The sequence below is a fragment of the Acomys minous genome, assembly GCF_964271855.1.
Source record: "Acomys minous genome assembly, chromosome: 20".
Lineage (NCBI taxonomy): Eukaryota > Metazoa > Chordata > Mammalia > Rodentia > Muridae > Acomys > Acomys minous.
Genome location: NC_140502.1, coordinates 4,265,111 through 4,289,469, shown reverse-complemented (window position 1 = coordinate 4,289,469; position 24,359 = coordinate 4,265,111). Strand labels below are relative to the sequence as shown.

The window sequence follows — 24,359 nt, the reverse complement described above, 5'->3', positions numbered from 1 at the left end:
CTATGTAAAACTATATCGCACAGTCCCAAGACTCTATAGTCTGCTAAGCTAAATTTTCAAATCATACCTTGCTGCTGGAATATCTGGATCAGCATATATGGTTATGCCTCTTTTTGCTGGCCAGTACACTGAAGATTCAATACACTGTAAGAATGGAAGAAAGGAGGGGGAGGAAGGGGGGAAAATGGGAGAAGGAGGGGGAGGAAGGGGGGAAGAAGGGGGGAGGGTGGGGGTAGGGAAGGGGAAAGGAGGTAAGGATGGGGAGGAAAGGGGAAGGATGGGTGGGGGAAGGAGAGGAGAAGGCCATGTACACTTTTAAGATTTATATTTTTTGGAGCCCAAATAAATAAAATGGGCATTATTCCATCAGCAATCATTTGGCTGTGCCATCGCTATAATCATTAGATGAAAATGCCAAGCAGCAGGCAATTGGCATTTCACATGAGTATTTAAAACAACTACAATTACTTCCACTTGTCTTTGTCAAAAGAACTGTTAGGCACATCAGAATTGAAATTAATTATCAGAATGCCCCCCAAATCCAGACAGTAACACATCTATCTATGTTTAGTGAGCATAAGAGTGCCTTTCACAGCCATCAAAACAGACACACAAACAAACTACATTGTTCATGGATGAAACCACATTGGCGCACACGGTGTGTTGATAATGAGAGACAATGTCACGTGAGCTTTCCATTCACGGGGCATTTAAACATACAACCTCATCCATGTGCTTTAAAGGGAGGCTCTGCTGTTTCTTCTCAAACATGGTTTTTGGAGAGTTTCCCAAGGAATCCTTATAGTTTACAGCTTTATCTGCAAAATAAAAATAGTAATAAAAACTACCTTGGAAAGTATTTATATTAAATAGGACAAAAATAAAAACAAGCGCTGATATAAACTCTCAACACATGGATTATCATCAAGTGGGTTTTATATTAAACTTGTAGGGATTAAAGTTAAAAATCTTGCTTTGGGACTGACAAAATGGTTCATCAGGTAAAGGCAAGCCTGACACCCATAATGAATATGAATATATTATGCAAAAATCTTGCTTCAATTGCTTTTTTAAAAGGTTGTAGAAATTAATATACCAACTTACTAAGAATAAAACAATTTTCCCAACTTGGCAGACTGTGCTGTCCAAAAGAGGCCACAACTGTATCTCCAACACACACTTTCCTCCTACAGTGTTTAGGACATACACCCCCCCACCCAAAGCCCAGGTCTTAAACTGAGATCAAATTTCCAAGAAGACAGCTATTTGGGAATTGCTAAATTAAAGCCCTGCCCCTGACTCCTGGAGATTGCAGAAGCAAAGCAGCCAGCCAGCTGCAGCAGAAAACAGATCAAGGTCTGTCAGTTTCAAACACAGCTCTCTTGGGAAGGTAGCTAACTTCCCATTCGGCCCTAACACAACCCCTTCCCTCTTTCCTATCCTCAGCTATAGAGGCCCCGGCTTGAAGCCTGTAACACACGGGGCCAGGCCCAGATACCACCTTTCAGGTTATCGAAGCTGCTCCAGCTGCCAAGGCTACCTAAACCTCTGCCCTTTATTTCTTCCTATAAATTTAATTCTCACACAATGTAACTGACTCTCACCAAGAGAGAGGATCTAGCTGGGTGCAGTTGCACACGCCTTTAATCCCAGCACTCAGAAGCAGAGTAGAAGCCAGCCTGTACTACAGAGTGAGTTCCAGCACAGCCAAATCTACACAGAGATACCTTGTTGAGAGAGAGACAGAGACAGAGAGAGAGAGGGAGAGGGCAAGGGAGAGGGAGAGAGACAGAGTCAGAGACAGACAGACAGATACAGGATCCCTATCCCACAAACCAGGATAGGAAATTCCAAAGTGGAAAAGCAAATAGAAGAAAAAACTACTTAAACAAACAAACAAACAAAAGAACTATGAAACAACTGCAAAATACTTGTATCAGTCTGAGTGATTTGCTTAAACAAGAGAAATTAATTAATTTTTTTATAGTTCTGGAGGCTGAAAATCCAAGATCAAAGCATTGTCCAATGTGGTCCCTGGAGTGCTGTCTTCCTGGTGTACGGATAACCATCTTCTCACAAGTGCATGGGTGCTGGGGAGAAAGTCGGCTCTGGGCCTCTTCCCCTTCTGAGGGCTCTCCATCTGTCAGAGCCTGGCTATCCTTATGGCACCACCGAGCTGAATCTCCTCATGAACTGTGTGTACAGACTCAGCCATACTGGGGGCAAGGACTGCAGTATATAGATTCTGAGAACACAGAATTCAAAGAGCAACAAAATTGCTGAGGCTCAGGCTGGAGAGATGGCTCAGAGGTTAAGAGCATAGTCTGTCTTCCCAAAAGTCCTGAGTTCAATTCCCAGCAACCACATGGTGGTTCACAACCATCTATAATGAGATTTGGTGCCCTCTTCTGGCCTGCAGGTGTACATGCAGGCAGAGCACTATGTACATAATCAATCAATCAATCAACAAATAAGTATTTTTTTAAAAATTGCTAAGGCTCTGACTCAGAGGTGGAAGAAGGGAGATTAGGAGAGAGGCGGAGAAAGGAGGAAGTGAGAGAGGGGACATGACTGCTGACCACAGACACCGAGAGGCTAATAAAGGATGCCCCACGTGTGCTGATGAGCAAATCAGGAAGTGTGAAGACAGTGGGATGGACAGCTTTACGCTCACATTTGACCATCCAGGGCAGTGGTCCTCAACCTTCCTACAGCTGCGACGCTGTAACACAGTTCCTCATGTGGTGGTGACCCCCAGAAATCATTTTGTTGCTACTTCATAACTGATTTTTTTTCTTCTGCTATAAGTTGTAATGTAACTATCTGACCTGCAAGATCCCTGATGTATGACCCCCAGGAAAGGGCCATTCCATTACCAAAGGGCCCACAGGCTGAGAACCACAGATCTACATGAAATACATTCCTTTAAAGATACACTTTCCCAAAGCTCCCAAACAAAACAAAAGTAGGCAACAGGGATACGAAGGTCTTGGGGAATTGAACTGATGAAGTCTACAGGACACATAGGAAGAAGTGGTCCAACCCAAGCTCCCCCACAACACAACACTTCCTAGCTTCTCCTACACCTCACTCTCCTGATGCCTGAACCAGAAATTAGCATTTCAAGAGAATCATGAAGGGCCAGTATTTCTTATGAACACAGATGCAAATTTTTCTTTAAAAGCAATGACAAATCAAATCAAACACTAAAGGATGAGAAAAGAAGCCATAGGTTAGAAGAAACTAACTGCAAAAGATCCATCTGAGAAAGGACTATTACCAAAGTAGATAAAGAACACTTACACCCAACAATAAGGACAGCCAAGAGCCTACTTCTGAAATAGACAAAAACGGCTGAGGGTAACAGAGCTCTGTGGCTGAGCACATGAGCACATGGCGCACTCCCCAGTGCATGCACAGAGCCGGCCGGATTCACACAGTACTGCAGCACCGACAGCATCCTTACAGCACGTATGCTGGAGAGACTGTGCCAGGAAACCTAAGCCCGTGAGTCTGCAAGAACGTATTGCGTTTCTCACAGAAAGCATGTCTGTATTTTTTACTCCTGCTGCCCTGCTCCCGCTGTAAGTTACATGAGGCCTATCGAGGGACGGCAGATGAGGAACTAAAATTTGAAAGCAGAGAGGAAGATTTAAAATTGTATCAACACTAAGCGTCACTTGTAATAAAAAAGCTCTTGATGCGTATGAGCATGCTACCTGAACCTGTAAAGGCCTGGCAAGTGTGAATAGGAAGGCCAGGATGCCCGGGCCTCAGGCCCCTGAGAAGTAGCTGTAGAGCACACACCTGTCCCCAAGGAAGAAGGAGCTCAGACAGAGCTTAGTTTGCCAGGAAGCAGCAACATTCAATACTCACTTTCCAGTCGGTGAAAGTCTTTCCCTTGCAAAAGCATAGGCCACAGAGTAAGTGATGGGCTGAGCTTACTGGAGCAGGGCACCGAACTGAGACCAGGCCTCGGCTTCTCCAACGCATTGAAGTTTTTATTCCCCATGGGTGACACATAATAAGCAAAGTTCTTTGCAACCAGATCATCATTAACACAAACCTACAAAATTTTAAACATTTTAAGTTACCATTCAGACGGGTATAGTAAATGTACACAAGGTCAATATTCTAAACTCAGCCCCTAATTCCTGAAATATTGTTTTATGAAGAATAATTTGACAGAAATACCTCTTGGTTCCTGCTATGTTAGCAACAAATTAAATAATCTTTATGAACCCCCTCATGAGAAAATAGCAATGGGCTTCTTAAAATATAAGGTATACCTTGGAGGAAGAAAGAGCTGAACACCATCTGGCAAGGGTCAGATTTGTTGGGAGCCCACTAACAATAAAAGAGAAACTGAAAAACTAGATCTTTAATTTTAGTACTCAGGAGACTGAGGCAGACAGATCTCTGTGAGTTTGATGCCAGCCTGGTCTACAGATGAATTACAGGACAGCCCGGGCTACACAGAGAAACCAACTCGAAAAAATAAAAGCCAAGCCAAACCACCACCAACAAAACCTTAATGCTTCAAGCCAGGCGTGCAGCGCTGCCTGGGAGGCAAAGAGCTGCTCACAATGGCAAGATAGGATAAAATACTTTAGGATTGGGTCTCTGGTCAGACATACATGCTAAATGAAGCACTTGGGGCTGGGAACATATGATAGAGGCTTGCTTTGTGGACATGAGAATCTGAGTTTGATCCTTAAGACTCAAATAAAAGATTCCCAGGCATGGTGGAGGCCACTGGTAAGCCCGGATCTCAGGAGGCAGGTGGTCCCCAGAGCCTGCTGACCACACAGTCTAGCCTAGTTGGTCAGCTCAGGCCACTGAGAAAGAAACCTTGTCTCAAAGGGGGTGAACAGCATCCCTGAAGAACTCAAGGTTGTCCTCTGCGCACCACACGCATCAGTGCACACCAGGACATGTACACACATATGTACATGTATACATTCATACAAATTACACAAGAACTCTCAAAATAAAAGCAATCCAATTAGGCAAAGTGTGACTACTCTACCAAAGCATGGACTACAAATAAGCATGTGAAGAAAGCATCGCTGGTGATTTGACAAATGTGTATTTCATCTACTGTGAGATGCCTACAAACACTGACTGAGAGAGCAACACAAGAGTGGAAGAGCACACAGAGGAAACAGAAATCTCACATAGTGTTGATAATGATGTAAAAGGGGCTGTCATTTGGCAAACAATATGGCAGTTTCCAAGTGTCAACAGTCTGACCCAGGAGCTGCATTCCCAGGCATTTCCCTGAAGAGGGCATGTTCAACCAGAGGAAAACTTACATCAGCACTAACTGGACACTCAAAGTCCACAGTAGATACTGGGTATCATACTGTCACATAGCCATTTAGAGGAAGAGCACTGACACGCATGCGCCTGCACACAGGTGTGCTTGCATATTCATACATGCACACCATACACACAGAAATCAACCTACAAAACCCACTAACATTTTCACATATTCAACACAAACTCACTAAGAAATAGAGGGGGAATCTCATTCACGTTAAAAACAAAAACAAAAAGCCAACTCTAAGAGAAAACCTAACAAAGGAAGTAAAAGACTGTAATGAAAGCTCCAAGACACTGGCGAGACATACTGCAGCTGCTGTGGCAGTGCCTTTAACGCCAGCATTCTGGAGGAAGCTCTCAGAGAAAGGCTGAGTACTCTGTGAGTTCGAGACCTGCCTAGTCTATGTAATGAGTTCATAGTACATAGTAAAATCCTGCCTCAAACAATCAGAACAGGCTGCAAAACAGTAGGGCGAAAGAGCCAGCGTTGACTTCTGGCCTCTATATACACATCTGTGAACAGGCAAGCCATTCACACACACTAGTTAAATTAAAAAACTATAAACACTGTCTAAATAAAATGACTAGGTTAGGTTAGGTTAGGCCAATGTTTTTTGTTCTTTGTTTTGTTTTGTTTTGTTTTCAAGACAGGGTTTCTCTGTGCAGTTCTGGCTATCCTGGACATACTCTGTAGACCAGGCTGGCCTTGAACTCAAGAGATCCACCTGGCTCTGTGTGAGCAACCACTGCTTGGCTTATCAATGTTTTCAATAACCAACATAAGACTGCCTCTGCAGCTGATGTGTAGGTAGAATACTAGCACGTACATGTGTCTGTCTGTCTGTCTGTCTCTCACTTGTGCATGTGCACAGACAGGAAAGGAATAGCTGAACAGTTCTACTAGGTTCTATTCCAAGCTAAACCTTAGAAGATTAAGATAACTTCCACTGTATGAATTATTGTTTTATCAAAGTTTAAAATAAGGATATAGATTTTTAAAATACAAATCTTGTAATGTATGGTGGTGTCATAGCTATAATCCCAGCACTTGGGAGTAGAGGCAAAATTAAGAATATAAAGTTGTTCAGTGCTTGGGTGACCAAGAACTTAAGAGTAGATAGCCCAAGGACCTAGGGAAAAGCCAAATACTAGTGGAATAAATAAAGTATTTAATTAATTTAACTAGAAGAAATAGCTGCAAATGACTCCTGATGGCAGTCTGCTAGACTTACGGACCAGTGCCTTGCTCAGTCACCATCAGAGAAGCTTCCTCCTACAGCGGATCTGATGCAGAGACCCACAGCCAGACATTACAAAAAGAACTAGAAACCTCTGAACACTCAGCCCTCAATAGAATGTCCTTATCAAATCCATCCCCCCAGGGCTCAGGAAGCCCTGAGGAACACACAGCAGGAAGAGCACAAGAGCCAGAGGGATGGAGGGCACAGAAACACAAGGCCTCTAAATCAACGCGGCCAGCACGCACAGGAGCTGACAGAGGCTGCGGCTGCATGCACAGGTCTATGTTAGGGCTTCCAGTTTAAGGTTTTATGGGATTCCTGAATGTAGAGACAAATGGATATATTTTTTGTGCCTTCTTTTTTGTTGTTGTTTCTTATGTTTTTCTTTCTTTCTCTCTCCCTCTTTTTTGTTTTGTTTTGTTTTGTTTTGTTTTCCAGACACGGTTTTTCTGTGTAAACAGCCCTGGCTGTCCTGGACCCCTCTTAGTAGACCAGACTGGCCTCAAACTTGCAACAATCTGCCTGCCTCTGCCTCCTGAGTGCTAGGATTAAAAGCATGCATCAACACACCCAACTGATTCCTTCTCTTGGGCTCTTTTACTTCTATTTGTTTTGTTCAATTCCTATGTGTTTTTGTTTGATCTTTTATATTTTAACAACAAAAATTTAAGATCATCCTCAGGAACACTGAAAGTTCACAGCCAGCCTGGGCTATATATACAAGACTGTCTGAAAACCCTAAAACTGGAAAACAACCGCACCGCCCCCCGCAAATCTTTCACTTACTTTTTCATTTTTTATTGTTGCATAAAGGTAAACCTCAAAAGTGTCTTCTTCCACAGCACATAGTTTGGCTTCCACTTGAGAAGTTGCTAAATGGCAGTAAATGGCGAAAGAAGTGAGCTGAGGTTGATGTAAAGCAAGCATGGCCTGGTTAGGCACCCAGCAACATCCAGGCCTTTCACATCACTCACACTTCAGCAGTCCTAACAGGCAGGCAAAGCCACAGGAATGCTGACTGACAAGAGTTAGGGCAGATGGTACGAAACAGGCTTTTACAGTTGCCAACACAAACAGTTAAAAGTCATTTACACGCTTTAAGTTAGCAGTGTTCTACAACAAATGTCCACTGACTATCCCTCGCTCAGTAAAGAAGAAGCTGAGTTTTTAATCAACTGCTGAAGGTGCGGGACACTCGCTGTACACCCTCAGCACTCCGACAGCAAGCTGAGAGGGAGGCAGGCACTGTTCCTGTGAAGGGGGCATCTACATAACAAGCCAGTTCTCTATTTCAGCTGAGCACTACTGACATCCAACCCACCTGCAGAACTGCAGCGGTACCGTCAGTGCGATGCCTGGCATGGAAGGGACTCCACTATCTCACGGAGCCCTGGGAGGCCAAACTGTTATGACCTTCCACAGCTGGCAACACAAGCGTAAGCCACCGCAGAGATCAATTAAAGCAGTGTGCAAACACACCCTGGCCTTACCTCTTAGAATGTTCTGAAAGTACTGGATAGCTGCACTGTCCCATTTTGTGGCCGGTCTGGAACAGCAAACAGATGCAGTTTCATTAAGTAACAACCACAGCCTACTGTAGCACTGCCGTTTTGTTAGCTGGGTAACAGTGTTCCTGACACCAAACATTAAGCATCCAACACAGACAACCGGGAGCCTGTGCCAGCTCAGCTTCAGGGGACAGGCTCCAGATGTCCCTGACAAGGCCGTTGTGTCTTCATACCTCAGGCAGGACAGAGGCCCTGCTGAGATGACACTCCCCATGCCAGCATATGGCACCACTGTCCCCCAGTACCTACAAGAAATCTACCCCACACACACACACACGGTACAAGCTCCTTGGAGAGAGCCCAAGTGTGCACCATCAGTCGCTGGCTGCCAGAGAATGGCACCACCGATTAGTCAGCTCCAGAGTCAGCCAGGCGAAAGCCAGCGGCACCCTGGAGGCCCTCACTCTAAGACTCCAGCACTTGGGCCTGGAGGCCCTCTCTCTAAGACTCCAGCACTCGGGCTCCTTTTCAGCTCCAGCAGCTTGCTCTCTACACTTCACAGGGCTGTCAGAGGAAGACTTGCAGGCACTGTAAAAGCAGGACAAAGCAGTGCTTACAAACAACAAAAGCAAAATAAAGCTTGTTACTGTTAGGTCCACAGGAAACCTCAATCCCCAAACGTCAAAGGGCAGTCCAAATACCCAGAAACGGGCCCAACCCGAGCCTACAGCAGGGTTTCTGGTGGTTAGGACCTTCTGAAGACTGGTTCCCCTCTACAGAAGGAGTCATGGCCCCACCTCTGGCAGAAGGAACCTAGGGTCTCTTGTGCTGCCTACTGACATAGCAAATGGCACGCTGGCCTCCAGGCTGCCTCAGCATTCCAAGTACATGTCTGCTACATATCTAGTCCTTCATGGTCACCTCCTCTCTTGCACCCCCCACAGCTCACTTTCCGTAGCCTTGCTCACCATCCCCAGCCCTCCCTCCTCGTGCTCGGCTGGTGCTCCTCACAGCGTTTCCCCAATCTCCTGTCCCCGCTGTCCTCTCCTTCCTTGTAGATAGCCCTGGCCATGTCCACTCTTCTGGCCACATCTACTACTTTCTCTCTCTGCTCTGGACTTTTCCAGATGCCTCTGGCTGTTCTCTTGCTTAAAAACAAAAACAAAACAAAACAAAAAACCCTTTCCCTTAACCACACCAAGGAGCACACATGTCATGTTTCTACAGTTACCAGGAGAAATATTGTGTTTCTAATGGCTTTGGTCATTAAAGATGCCACCACTGACTGCCCTCTAACAAATGCTTTAAAGATCAAATGGGGCGACACACATGGCCAGTGCCTGGACAAGATTGGTTCCAAATATATATATTTTTCACTGAGTGATTAAACATACTACTTACAGGAAATTGTGAAGGATTTCTAAAAAGAGCAAAATAAAGACAATGATTTCAAAAGTCATACTAAACATGAAAAAAATTCCTAGAAAATTTTAAGAAAAATATATTAAGTTCCTATCAGGCAACAAAATGAAGAGAAAATCCATACAACATGAACGGGTGTCTGTCTCTGTAGGTGTGCGCATGAGAGAATAAACACACGAGAACACAAGAAGAGAGAGCAACACCAGCACCAACATTCAACACTGTGTGGGAAAACATCACTTTGAAGAGAATCTTGCTTTTTATGTTTGTGTATGGCGTAAGTGTGCTGGGTGTACACATATGCCCATGGTATCTGTGGAAGGCAGGTCAATGGCAAATGTCTTTCCTCCATCATTTGCCATCAACAACAACAAAACTAGACTAAGCCTGAAGCGCATCAGTTTTCCGAGGCTGGCTGGCCAACACGTTTTGTGGATCCTGTCACCACTCCTCCTCCTCCACCCTAGGGCTACTGGCACGCACCACCATATCTAACCTTTTATGTGGGTTCTGGGGTTCAAATACAGATTTGTTTGCAAGGCAGGCACTTTACTGAATGACTTATATTCTCAGCCTTAAGGAGACCTTTAAAAATTATTAAGTGTAGTACTTGGGAGGCAGAGGCAGGCGGGTCTCTGTGAGTTTGAGGCCAGCCTGGTCTACAAAGCAAGTCCAGGACAGCCAAGGCTACACAGAGAGACCCTCTCTCAAAAAAAAAAAAGTGTATGCACGTTTTGCCTGTGCATGTCTGTGCCCCGTTTAGTGTGTGCCCAGTGCCTGTGGAGGTCAGGAAGGGGCACCAGATTCCCTGGCGTTGGAAGTTATAGGTGACTGTGACCACCCGTGCTGAGGGCTGGGGACCAAACCCAGGTCCTCTGTGAGAACAGACAGTGCTGCTTAACTGCTGAGCCATCTCTCCAGCCCCCAAGAAGCTCTCTCTATATACAGCAAAGACGGTAGAGACTGCTAGTCTTTTTGAAGGGAAACTTAACAAGCACCTATAAAAAAGTACAATACACATATTAATAAAATTATTTTAGCTAAAATGAGAATAAAAAAGTATCCCATGTTGAAGGGTAGCCTCTGCTGGTGCGGGGTACTCTAGTGTTGGACAAGGTGAGGAGTGTGCAGAAGCCTCTCCCTGAAAGCCACCGCAGTCCTGAGCTCAGGACCCCGCGGTGGGCACAAGGAATGAGGCAGCTTCTCTGAGGTGCTGTGACCCGCAGGCTGAAGTCCATCCATCCCTGGAGGAACACAGTAAGCTCAGACCACTGTCCCCGTCTTCAAAGGCCAAGGTTACTAAGGGGTGGGCTGGCTAGAGGGCAGCTCACTACTCTAAAAGCAATGCACTGCCTCCAGCAAACTGGTGACGTACAAGAGGGATGAGCATGTCACAAAGCGCCCATGAAAGCATCCAGATTGCTGGGCACCTTCCACAATGCAACATGTGTGGGCATGTGGGAGAATCAAACAGGGCTGCTCCCTAAGGCTCTGCCTTCCATAACAGCACAGTCAGGGAGTTCTAACGGCACTGCCTACTGACTCTCCAGCAGGCTAGAGACAGAAAGCAAGGCCTTCACTAACATCTATCCCACACAGAATGACCACTCACACCTAACAGCTCTGCCAGTGCCGGAAGCCATGCTGTGCAGACACTGGTACCATGGCAGATGCTGACAGAGAACTGAGGACAGGGGATACATGCACACATCTCTCTACAGCTCAGAGGTTTGTGGGTGTGTTGTTCATGTGTGTGGGTGCACATCTGTGTGGGTGCAGGTGCATGTAGACGGGAGTGGGCGTGGAGGCCGGAGGCTGACGTCACTTGCCTTCCTTACTCTGCTCCACTTAACATACGAAGACAGAGTCCTCACTCAAGGCAGAGCTTACCAATCCAGCCAGTCTTATCCTGGGATGCTGAGCAAGGATCACAGGGGACGTCCCCCTGACACTGCGCGGTTAGCTGCCCGGCCTTTGTGGAGGTGCTGGAGATCCAGGTCCTGGTCCTCCTGCCTGCACAGCGAGCTCTTTCCCAGGAGCCATCTCCCCAGCCCACATCTCCGTGTGCTACATGACATGTTAAGTGATTAGAAAGAGTGTAACTAGCTGTCAAGAGGGAAAAGGTTAGACACACGTGACAAGTGTACCCACTTATAAAAAGGGCTGAAAACTTAAAGGAGAGGCATATATACTGACCTGTCACACAAATGCATATAAACACCATCAAAGGTATGGCTCTTGGGAGCTTTAAAAAAACCACAAGGCCTTCTAGGAGGGAGGACATAGGGCTGGACAAGAATTGCAATCAACTTTTTTCCTGGGGGAGGATGTGTCATTACGTTGCCTAAGCTGACCTCAAACTTTTATGCCTATTCCTCAGAACCCCAAAAGTAGCTGGGAGTTCAGGCCTGTAACAGTACCCTCAGATAATACACTTTTTTGTTGTTTTTGTTTTATTTATTCATTATTATGAATACAGTGCTCCGTCTGCATGTACACCTGCAGGCCAGAAGAGGGCATCGGATCATATTATAGATGGTTGTGAGCCACCATGTGGTTGCTGGGAATTGAACTCAGACCTCTGGAGCAGCAGTCAGTGCTCTTCACCTCTGAGCCATCTCTCCAGGCCCAAATTGACTCTTTGGGTTTTTTGTTTGTTTGGTTTGGTGGTTTTTTTGGTTTTTTTTTTTTTGAGACAAGATTTCTCTGTGTAGTCCTGGCTGTCCTGGACTTGCTTTGTAGACCAGGCTGGCCTCAAACTCACAGAGATCCACCTGCCTCTGCCTCCCAAGTACTGGGATTAAGGGTGTGCGCCACCATGCCCGGTTGATAATACACTTTTTGAAATGGTTTGAGATTCTACATTTTTCTTTACATTTAGCTACTTTTTACAACTCTAAACTGGGCAACAAGCACAGAACTCAGGTCTTCCCCAAAGAAACTCACCCATGGCAGCCTTCAGGCTGAGGCTGCCTTGGGGATTCTGCTGTGTCCAAGGAGAGCACAGACCACGGACCTGCTCAGCACTGCTAAGGGAGAGAAGACAGCAAATGGACCCTACACAGTTGGCTCAAGGCTTTTCTGGAGGTCCACTTAGTTAACAACAAGCTGTACTTACACTTGGCTCAAGGCTTTTCTGGAGGCCCACTTAGTTAACAACAAGCTGTCCTTACTGGGACCCACACGCCACCCCAGCCAGGGAAGCAGGCAGCACATACTAGCTTCCCCTCTCCCCTGAGCCTACACATCCTGCCCTCGGCTCCCTGCAGAACATGCAGCAGCATCCTCGGCTCCCTGCAGAACATGCAGCAGCATCTCTTACCCTGCTCCCATCTCTAATAGACCACACAGTTCTTCCCGTCCCACCTGCCTCCCACAACTCACTGCGGTATCCCAGCAGGCTCTCCCTGGAGCCACTCTGAGCAGGGGCTTTAAGTAGCTAACTGTACATCTTCACCTCTCCCTCCACTCCTCCAAGTTCAATCCCCAGTCTCATCCTCAGCTCCGTAGCAGACCTTCTGCTGTGGCCTCTGCTGCTCTCCGCTCCATCCCCAGCGGACTAAGCAAACACTGGTGGAACAGCCTGTTCCCTCATTCCTGTGAACCCCCTCAGCCTGATACCCAGCCTGTCCCCATCTCTAAGTGTCAGGCCCCAATACCAAAAAACACATTTTACTTGGAATTCCCAGTGGTCACACTTATCAGGACCCCAGAAGAATTTCCTGCCAGGCAACATACAGCCACTAATTCTCAAAAGTACAAGAGAGGGTAACAGAAACCAAGGAACAAAATATCACCTAGCACAGGCCAGACCAGACATCAGCACCTAGAATTACATCTTCCCAATCCCGGATGCCTAGATGCCAGTGTGAAGTCAGTACCAGTCAGGACAATGTGTCTCCAGTAGAACCAAGAGACCCTGCCACAGCAGGCCCAGTGTTCCAACACAGCTGAAGCACACACCCTCTCTATGAAGATGACAGAGGCCCTTAGAGAGGAAAGGAATAAATCCCCTAAAGAAATCCATGAAAATATAAAGAGTGGAAGGAAATGAAATAAAATCAGTAAAGAAAACCCAAAGTGAGGGGAATCTTGAAATGAAAAATTTACAAGACCAGACAGGAACCATAGAGGCAAGCCTTGGCAACAGAATAAAGAGGTGGAAGACAGAATCTCAGGTACTGAAGGCACAACTGAAGGAATGGACAGACCAGAGAAAATGCTGGAGTTTTAAAAGCAAAAACAATAAAACTTCTGCCCCCGAATATCCAGAAAATCTGTGATACTTCATATGAAAAGGCCTAATAATGGGAATAGAGGAAGGAGAAGAAACCAAGGTTAAAGTCCCAGAAAATATTCTCAACAAATCACAGAGGAAAATTTCCCTAATCTAAACAAGACGCCTATCAAGGTACACAAGCCCACGGGACACCAAATAGACTGAACCAAAAAACAAAAGTCCCTTCAGTATATAAAAATTAAACCACTGAACATACAGAACAAAGAAAAATATTAAAATCTGTGAGGGGAAGAGACCAAGTAACATATAAAGACAGAACCATTAGAATCACACCTGACTTCTCAGCGGAGACTCTAAAAGCCAGAAGGGCCTGGACAGATGAGCTGCAGATGCTGAGACCATGACGCCAATGCACACTGCTACACCCAGCACAACTTTCGGTCGCCATAGACAGAGAAAATACAACATTCCATGTTAAGTCTACATTTTAGCAATATCTACCTACAAATCCAGCACACACGCACACACGCACAGACACACGTGCGCACACACACAGATACACACCACCACCGCCACCAATATCCATAACAGGAGTCCATCATCGCTGCTCATTGGTATTTCTCAACAGCAGAGGTCTCGACTCCCTCATAAAAAGAACGGAATGGACATAAAAACAGGACACATAGATCCATCCTTCTGCTGCATCAGACAAACACACTTTCTTACCACCAAGGATGGACATCATCTCAGAGTAAAGGGATGGAAAAGAACACTTCAGGCAAATGGACCTAGAAAGCAAGCTGGTTTTAATATCTAACAAAGTAGACTGCAGCCAAAACTAATCAGAAGAGATAAGGATGCACACTACATTTTATTTTCCAAAGGGAAAATGCACCAAGAGTACACTGCAATAGCTATGCGTCAAACAGAGGGGCCCTAGATTCATGAAAAACAAGCAAACAAACAAAACACTACTACAGCTAAAATTACATACTGGTCCTCACACAGTGACTGTGGCGACTTCAATACCTCACTCTCACCAATGGACAAGTCATTCAGACAAAAAACTAAATGTAGCTAACTAAAGTTATAAGCCAAATGGACCTAACAGATATTTACAGAACATTTCAAACAAACACAAAAGAATATACTTTCTTCTTAGCATCTCACAGAACTTTTTCCAAAACTGACCACATAATTGGACACAAAGCAAGTACCAACAGATTTTTAAAAAATTAAAATAACACCCTGCCATTCTATCTGACCATCACAAATTAAATCTGAATTTCAACAACAACAGAAAACTCATGGAAACTGAACAACTCACTACTAGGTGAAAATGAGGCCAAGACAGAAATTAAGAATGAAATTGAAGGCTTCCTAGAATTGAATAAAAGTGAATACACAACATTCCCAAACTTATGGAACACAATGAAGGCAGCTCTAAGAGTCACGTACATAGCACCAAGCACCTACATAAAAATACTGGAGCTATCACACTAATAACGTAACTTCACACCTAAGAACTCTAGAGCAAAAAGAGGAAATCACACCCAAAAGGAGTAGATGGCAAAACATAACAAAACTCAGAACTGAAGTCAATAATATACAAACCAAAAATATACAGAGTTAACGCAACAAAGAGCTGGTTCTTTGAGAAAATCAGTAAGACTGACAAATCCTTATCCACTGTGCTCCCGTTCCTCCCCTTTGGAGAGGTGATGTGTGTCCTGTGCCGTGACATGATGGGAGTGTGTGATCTGCTTTTTCATTTGATTTTATAGGTGACTACAGTTAAGAGACTGCCTTGAGTTTGGGGGCTTTTTTTTTTTTTTTTTTTTTTAGGTTTTTCGAGACAGAGTCTCTCTGTGTAGCTTTAACTATCCTAGACAAGCTTTGTAGACCAGGGTGGCCTCGAACTCACAGCAATCCGCCTGCTTCTGCCTCCCGAGTGCTGGGATTAAAGGCGTGCGCCACCACGCCTGGCTGGGGCTTTTTTTTTTTTTAATATGAAATGCTTCACAAATTAGTGCCATCATTGTGCAGCCATGCTAATCTCTGCATCATTCCAATTTTAGTATATGTGCTGCCAAAGTGGGCCCAAACCTGGGACTTTTAAACAGTGTGGAGACTGTTACAAACTGTGGGGACTTTTGAAGTTGGGCTGTATGAATCTGCATCATGACATGGCTACAAGCCTTTGGGGCCAGGCAGTGAACGTGATGGTCTGAATAGCAATGTGAATGCTGGTCATCTGAGAGCAGAGCCAGCTGAGAGGGTTAGGAGGCGTGGCCTTGCTGGAGAGGGCGTGGCCTTGCTGGAGGAAGTGCGCCACTGGGGTGGGCGGGGAGGGCTCAGCAGCTTTTGCAGGACCGCGTCGGTCTCTGTGTGGACATGCTCCCTGCCACGACGAAACCTCATGGTGTCTCTTCACAGCCACACAACACTGACTAAGGCACTACCAAAAGCAACCTACAGATTGAAAGCAATCTGTATCAAAATTTCCAGCACAACGTTTCACAGATAGCTAAAACAATACCGAATAATATAAATACTGCAGGAGGCATCACTATTCTCGATTTCAAGTTGTACCACAAAGCCACAGTAACAAAAACAAGGTGGTAATGACACAAAAACAGGCACACTGATCAGTACAATCAAATTGAAGACTTAGACATAAATCCACATACCTGTGGACACTTGATTTTTTTTAAATAACAAAGCCAGAAATACATGCTAGAAGGAAAGACCATATCTATCTTTTCTTTCCTTTTTCTTTTTGCTTTGTTTCTTTTTTAACAAATTCTATTATTATTTTATTATGTTTTAACATATACATTTATATTATTATACATAAAAAATAAACTACATACAGCAGGAAGACCTAAGAGACAATCATGAGTTATATAAATATTACATTCATAGTGATTTGGTTATTTGTATTTGTCAAACTTGAAGTAAACATCTTTCCTATCTTCTTGGGTCTAAATTTCTCAATGAAAATCAGTATCTATCATATCTCGTCTCTATTAACTTAAATCATCTACCTTGATCTAAAAAGAACTTATCCCCTTAACCAACTAAACTTGATTGTAAGACTAAAGTATCTGGTCTTCAACTGCCATCAGAGACTTGAGAAGGAATAAAACTTAAATGCCTGAGTGAACCTGTAGTGCAGGTTAGCAGTTTCCAAAATGACAACATGACTGAGACATTTACTGCCGGAAAAGTCACCCAGCACTCTCTGTAACGCAGGGGCATCATCTTCGGCCTTCTAGCCCATTATCCCTGCCAGCCGTACTTGACAGGCAGGAACTACTGAGGACTTGCTTACCCTGTCTTGGCAGAGTTCAGCTGTTGACTCTGCCTTCTGTTTGTTTTGTTTTTCAACCCAGAGTTTCTCTTTATGTACAGACCAGGGTGGCCTTGAACTCAGAGAGCTCCACCTGCCTCTCTCTTTCAAGTGCTAGACTTAAAGGTGTGCACCACCTGGCCAGTGGGGTTCCATTTATTAACTGTTGATCTTAGTGTCTGTACTAATGGTGTCTGTTCTGAAAGTCTTTCCTGTGCCAGTGAGCTCAAGGCTGCTTCCCACTTAATCTTCTATCAGGTTCAGTGTACCTGGGTTTTGGTTTGGTTTGGTTTGGTTTTTTGAGACAAGATTTCTCTGTGTAGTCTTGGCTGTCCTAGACTCACTTTGTAGACCAGGCTGGCCTCGAACTCACAGCGATTCACCTGCCTCTGCCTCCCAAGTGCTGGGATTAAAGGCGTGCGCCAACACAGCCAGCAATTTCCCCATTTTTAATTTTAGAAAAAATTCACTGAGGTAAAGCAGCTTACCACAGCTCACCTTGCTAGCTAATGAACCTACATGGTATCCAAAACCACTCAAAAGAAACAGAAGCAAAAGGACCCGGAGAACCTCTGTGTACGAAATCTGTCCATGTGAATGGCTATTTCCCTCATCTCACAACAACCAAAGGGCTGCCTCAGGATACTGTATAAAAGTACTGTCAATTTGTGTGAAGAGAAAAACAAAAACCAAAAGGAAATCCATATAATCCTTATGCTCAAGCATCCTGAAGTCAACACAAGGTCTCTCTTCATAACATTTTATTGCCTTCTCGTCGCGTCTTCCATGTTGCTTACTAGGAAGGAGAGCTTAACGCTGACAAGAGTCCTATGTCACCAGGGATTGCCTTTTACTTCTAAGACAACCAAGCACCAAACCCTCCCCTTAGCCAATGAGCCTGTCTTCCGTCAGAGTGTCTTCATGTGCTATCTAACCTGGGGGGAACAGTTGCCGGGAGCATAGCACAGAGATCCTTGTACCTACAGATCTCTAGAGGAACCAGGAAGTTAAGCACAGAGCATTGTCTTTCCAGTGGGGAAGGTGAAAAATCTGTTCTTCCATGCAAAAAGCTGAGAATTGGGAGCGGTCAGTAGCAGGTGACCTGTGCTGTTGAGAGTCCATACCAAGCTCCTACAAGCAGGACTAGAGGTGGCTGGTCATCTAAATGACCCTTACAACCAGAGGCTCCCCGGGCTCCCACAGCAGGACCAGACGTGGCTAACAGCCCAAATGACCTCAGCACTGTCGGTCTGACTGAGGCCTGGCCAAACCCTTAGGCCCTTTAGCTAGCACAGGTGGCATATCTCTAGAACCCATCTTCTGGGGAAAATGATATGTACCCTGAGCTGGATTTCAATGTAATTACTCCTACTTGTGCACCAAGGACTGCATTACACCAAAAAACTTTTTCCCCCCAAATTACACTGGGCTTAAATACACTGGGAATAAGCTGCCTGTTATTAGACTCCACAAGTCTGACGCAGGTTGATGAAGGCATCTGCACCAGGTTTCACTCCTACCTCTGCAGAGTTTGCCTCCCTGCGGGGCCCCGCAGGGACCACAGCAAGCAGTGGCTGCACAACACCACATCAGGCACTGCAGGGCTACGGGCTCAGCCCTGCACACGAGTAGAATCAATTTTTAACTGACTAGCTCGTGCTTCCTCCAGCTGTGCTTTTTTAACAAACAAGGATGGAAACTCACACGGAAATGAAAGGAGTGCTGATATCTTCACTTTCCAAAAGGCTGTACTTACACAATTTCAGCATTGTCCTCACAGAAGTCAATGTGTAACGTCACAGGTTTTGTACAGTAGAGTCTGAATTTTTTTGCTCTATAAGGAAGCTGCATAAAAGAGTCCACTGCAACGCGGATGCTTAACAGTAAAACACAAATAATTCTAGTATAAGTAAAAATTACACACAATACATTCATTTAAAGCACACCAATTGAATACTCTTTATATAGAAAACAATTCTTCCCTTTCTGATATAGCTACAACAATGCTTAGAGACATCGGACCAAGGGTCCATAATGTATAAAGATCCATATGTTGTGCATAATCCATGGTATTAAAATGTCATGGCAAACAGTAGCTAGTGAGGCTACAACAATGAGAAATATTGAATAACTGAGTAACGAACCTGTGAAGAAGCCTATTTAAAAATTGATTTTTATTATTTTAGACAAGGTCTCACATGGTTCAGACTGGCCTGCTCCCAAACCCCAAGTGCTAGGACAGGATTACTGGCATGTGCCACCATCACCTGGCAGATGAGGTACCATAGAGAGATAAGGCGCCTGTCCCCAAGCCCGAGTCTGATCTCTGAGCCCCACATGGTGGAAGGGGAGAACTGACTCTACAAGTTGTCCTCTGACCTTCACACATGCTCAGTGGCTTAAGTATCAATCAATCACACACAACAAATAAGCATAACTAAATATAAAATGTCAATTTTATCATACGATCAGAATCACAAACATTTCTATAAACATAAGTATGTTGTCACAAGAGCTAGAGCGCTGAGATTTGATAAGTGACAAGTTCAGTATTTTTGCTCCATTCTTCTTCAGGCCAAGCACAGGCCACTTGAACCTGTCACATTTCAGATACCAGCTGGCTCTCCTCCTGGGTCCCCACCATATCCTCCATGGGCAACCACACAGGCTTGTTGTCCAGCACAGGTTAGAAAATGGTGGCTGAACCAGGTGCAGTGGCGCACGCCTGTAATGCCAGCACTCGGAGGCAGAGGCAGGAGGATATCTGTTAGCTCAAGCCATATCTTCTTCTAGGACCTACTCTGTCCATGAGTAAGCTACGGGGACAGGCCAGAGGGCAGTTGGCTAAGGCACCAAAAGACGCAGAAAGAATGGCAGGCCCTGCCCTTTTGGTAAAGAAGCCACCTATGAGCCTCATTTTGACTACTTGATCTTCCAAGTATCTCCTTACTTTAAAAACTGACATTTAGTTGGAGATAGGTTAGCAATGCTGCTATGGCAGTATGTATACATAATTGAAAATACATCTTTAGAAATTTTAAAAATAAGATTTAAATGCATTTCTTTTTCTGATATTTTCCCTTAAAACTGCCATTTGTCTCCTTACGACATATAAAGCAAAATGAACGCATAAGTACTTTTTAGATTTTACTGGGATGTACTTGGCAAAATCCACAAGGAAACACTCTGCCAGGTAATGGTCTGCAGAAGAGATGATTGACTTAATCACAGCCCTGCACCAGCTCTTCAGCTCCTGACAGTACACCACACACACCTGCAGAGTAAAACAAGGCCAGGGTTAAGTCTCTAGTCACACCAGAGCGCCTCAGATCACCCCAGGACAGAGTGGAAGGGAGCTGGACCTGCTCACCCTAAGCACTGTCTGCCAGGAAAGGGATTAGGACAAATTTTCTCACTCCAGTAGTTCCCAGTAGTCACAGTTTATGTTGTTCAAAGTAAACTATAGTCTGAAATGATTAGTTAACAATTCACCATTTAAACTATCCTCTGCTCCAACTATCATAAGAAATTCTTGCACCATCTTGCCCCCCAGAGCCTCGCTTGTCCAGCACACACTGTATGAACAGTACTGGCCTCGTAGCCACCCAGTCGTCATCCTGCGTGGGATGTCAGGCCAGCTGTCACAGGACTGAAGCCCTGGGTTCAAATAACTTTTATTTTACCGGAAAGTGGTCCTACAGCAGATTTTTATTATAGTATATTGTCATAAATATGTTATTTTATTATTGTTGCCAATGCCTTCCTATGCCTAATTTGTAAATTAAGCTCTGCAGTTAACTCAGATCTCCACTAGGGTATTGACAGAGTAGCTCCTTACCTGCGGGCTGTCTCTACAAAGGCAAGTTAAAATGCACTGCTCTCTTCCCCAGTCAGAAGACAAAGCCTACACACGGCTGTCTGAAGCTTCAATCTGGGTTCCTTTACTTCATGGCCTCCCACACTTTAATGTCCATTTTTTGCCTGGCATGAATAGTCCTTGGCTGTTGGCAGTATGAACTCCTGTCTTTTGGGGTTGTTTGGTCACTGTACACTGCCTGCCATACACTAAGTCTTCAAAAACTACCTGCTGAGTCCTGCAGTTGCTCTTAGGGGAAACACCTGGCTACAGAGTGACAGCCAGCAGAGCTTTGAAACTACTCTACAGCAATCTATCAAGCATAACACTGGTTACAAGTAATGACCAGCAATCTACACACCTACAAGCAAGAACTCAGCTCCAATCCCACTATCCAAAACACACAGCTTCCTGGTGGTGGCAGGCTCCCTACAGGAACATGCCTTCCCCGTCACGCCTCCGCCAGAGCTGAAGAGCAAACACAAGAAGCAAGGCCTGGAGCTGGGCTCCAATTCCTACCTCACGGGTGTGAAATGCTCAGGACGCTGTAAAGTTACGTGGTCTTGAGCCATGCACAAACTGCAGTCTTGTATGCTGGCTGCTGCCCTATCTTGTCAGCCACACGCAGAAGAGCGGAGCCTGCAGAAGGCCGCTCCTTCCTAAGAAGCAGCACCAAAGGCCCTGGGCCAAAAAATCTAAAGACACACCTCAGTTTTAGAAAGGAAAAGGAAGGGGACAAACAGCCACTATAAGGTGCAAAGAGGCCTGGGGGCTCAGAGACATGCATGGAGCTCTGAAGCTCTGGGTTCCATCCCTAGTATAGAAATAACAGTGAATTAAGTAAATAAGTAAATGGGGGGGGGGGGTGAGGTGGGGGTGGGGAGGAGAGACAGACAGACAGACTGACAGAGTGACTGACTGACTGACAGATTGAGACTCTGAACACCAAAGGGGATAACCAGGCACCAATCACTAAGATGAAAACTGTAGGAATAAGAAGCACTCTTAGAGCCAGGCATGGCGGCACACGCCTGTAATCCCAGCACTAGGGGAGGCAGAGGTAGTTGATCTCTGTGAGTTCCAGGCCAGTCTGGTCTACAAAAGTTGAATCCAAGACAGCAAGGTCTACATGGAGAAACACTGTCTCAAAAAACAAAAAAGAAAAAACAAATCATTCTTATAATAAAGGAAATGTGGTACATTTACACAGTAGAGTATTACTCAGCTACTAAAAACAATGACATCATGAAATCTGCTGGTAAATGGATGGACCTAGAAAAGATCATCCTGAGGCAGCCCAGACCCAGAAAGGCACACATAGCATGCACTCACCTAAGTGCATATTAGCCATAAAGTAAAGGATAACCATGCTACAATCCACAGACCCAAAGAAGCTAAGTAACAAGGAGGGCTGGGGGGGCACATGATTGTAAGAGTGTGTTGGATCCCAGGTGTGGGATGTGGGCTGCCTCAGGCTGTCCGCAGCAGACTGGTTTGCCTTGTGCTCTGGCAGAGGCACAGTTCTGCCAGCTGCAGATAGTTTCTCCAATTGCGTGACATTTGAATTCTGCTAATTTTTCAGAGGGTATATAAATGCTAGAGCCCTGGGTGGGTGGGTGGATGGATGTGTAGTTGTTGGTCATTTAGGGAGTTGCAGTTTGCTACTGGCCATTGTCAAAGAAGAAACAAAAGGAAGGAAATTAGATTCAGGTATTTTCATATTTCCTCTCTCCCCTCTATCCTGGTTTCTTTCCTATCTAGTGTTAGGGGGTAAAATGGGGGGCGGATTAAGGGTGGGAAAAATAAGGACCCACAAAGTAGCAAAGAGCAGCTACAGGGACACATGAATCTTACTGCGAAGGGCAAACAACAGACACTGAGGGTGGCTGGGGACAGGGGACTGGGGGGGGCTGGGGGGTCGGCTGGGGCGTGGGAAGGATGGAGGGAGAGAGCACTGGGAGAGACAGCTGGAATGGTGGGGGAGGAGGGCATCTCTGGGAAGAGCTAGAAATCTAGGGCAGTGCAAACTCCCAGGTATCAATGAGGGTGACCCTAGCTAAGATTCCTAGCAATGGGGCTCCGCAGCCTAAACCGGCCATCTCCTGTAACCAGGCAACACTTCCAGTGGAAGGTCTGGACACCAAGCCAGCCACAAAACCTTTGACCTAAATTTGTCCTTACAAGATGTGCTGGGGTAAAGGTGGCAAAGAATTATGGGAGTGGCCAACCAACGGCTGGTCTAGCCTGAGACCTGTGCTGTGAGAGATGGCCAGGAGCCAAAGGCCGGATGGCTCAAAGACCTAGGTAGAACCAAACATGAATGAGAGAGAAACAGAGAGAGAGAGAGAGAGAGAGAGAGAGAGAGAGAGAGGGAGGGAGGGAGGGAGGGAGGGAGGGAGGGAGGGAGGGGAAAAAAGTCAATGAAACGATTCCTAATGATACTCTGCTATACTCATAGATTGACATCTGGCCCAACTGTCACCAGAGAGGCTTCACCCAGCCACAGAGGGAGACGCATGACCCACAGCCACACATTAGGCCTAGCTTGGGGGATCCTGCAAAGGGGGAAGGAGGAAGAACCGTAGAAGCCAGAGGGGTCCAGGACAGCACAGGAAAACCCACGGAATCAAGCAGCCTGAGCCACAGGGGCCCCCAGACAGCCAGGGAGCCTACCGAGGGCTGGCCTCGGCCTCTGCACACACGCTCCAGTGTGTAGCTGGCCTTCTCCTGGGACTCCTGACCGCAGGAGCAGGAGCTCCGACCCTTTCCTAACTGGTTTGCCCTGTCCTGCCTTAACAGGAGAGCAGGTGCCTGGTTTTCCTGTAACCTGATATGCCAGGGCTGGTTGCTATCCAGGAAGCTGCCCTTTTCTGAAGAGAAGGGGAGGGGAGTGGATGGTGGGGAGGAGGGACTGAGAGGAGAGGAAGGATGGGAAATTGGTCAGGTGTAAAATAAAAAGGTTTTAAAAACCCACTCACTCTTACTTGTTTATACTATAAACTTTTTCTTTCCATTTTTGTCTTGTTTTTGAGACAGGGTCTCTACAAAGCTCTGGCTGTCCTGGAGTTCACTGTGCAGAGCAGAGCAGCCTGCCTCTGCGTCCTTCTACATGCTGGGACTAAAGGCGTGCGCCATCACACCCACCTAACTAGTCCGTATTTTATGAGTTGATGAATGAGGGAAAGCTCTACACAGGTGAATCTTAACTCTGGGTGCAGAAGGAAGGAGAAAAATCTTATGTCAAAAACACAAAGGAAAGAGTTGATCTAGGCAGCAGTGGTCACTACTAACGCATTGGTGGCAATGTCCAGACTGAGACCAGGCTGTCACCACCTCAATCCACTGGCATCTTGAACTGTTATGGGGTTTCTCAGTTGTGTTATGTAAACATGGTTTTGTATTAATCCCAGGTGTG

The 24,359-nt window shown here is 45.5% G+C and overlaps 1 protein-coding gene across 4 annotated transcripts in view; it reads right to left on the bottom strand.

The window, feature by feature from the left end:
- TDRD12 (tudor domain containing 12) overlaps nt 1–24,359 on the bottom strand; it is a 69,592-nt gene that overhangs the window by 36,659 nt on the left and 8,574 nt on the right. For 3 of the 4 annotated variants that reach the window (XM_084770797.1, XM_084770796.1, XM_084770794.1), the window contains exons 3-9: nt 20,226–20,362; nt 18,845–18,964; nt 8,057–8,112; nt 7,353–7,438; nt 3,877–4,066; nt 721–818; nt 68–144 (exon numbers count right to left, since the gene is read on the bottom strand). In XM_084770797.1, coding sequence (XP_084626923.1) covers nt 68–144; nt 721–818; nt 3,877–4,066; nt 7,353–7,438; nt 8,057–8,112; nt 18,845–18,964; nt 20,226–20,362 — 764 coding nt within the window. The remainder of the gene's footprint in view (nt 1–67; nt 145–720; nt 819–3,876; nt 4,067–7,352; nt 7,439–8,056; nt 8,113–18,844; nt 18,965–20,225; nt 20,363–24,359) is intronic. The other variant, XM_084770795.1, reaches the window with a different exon arrangement.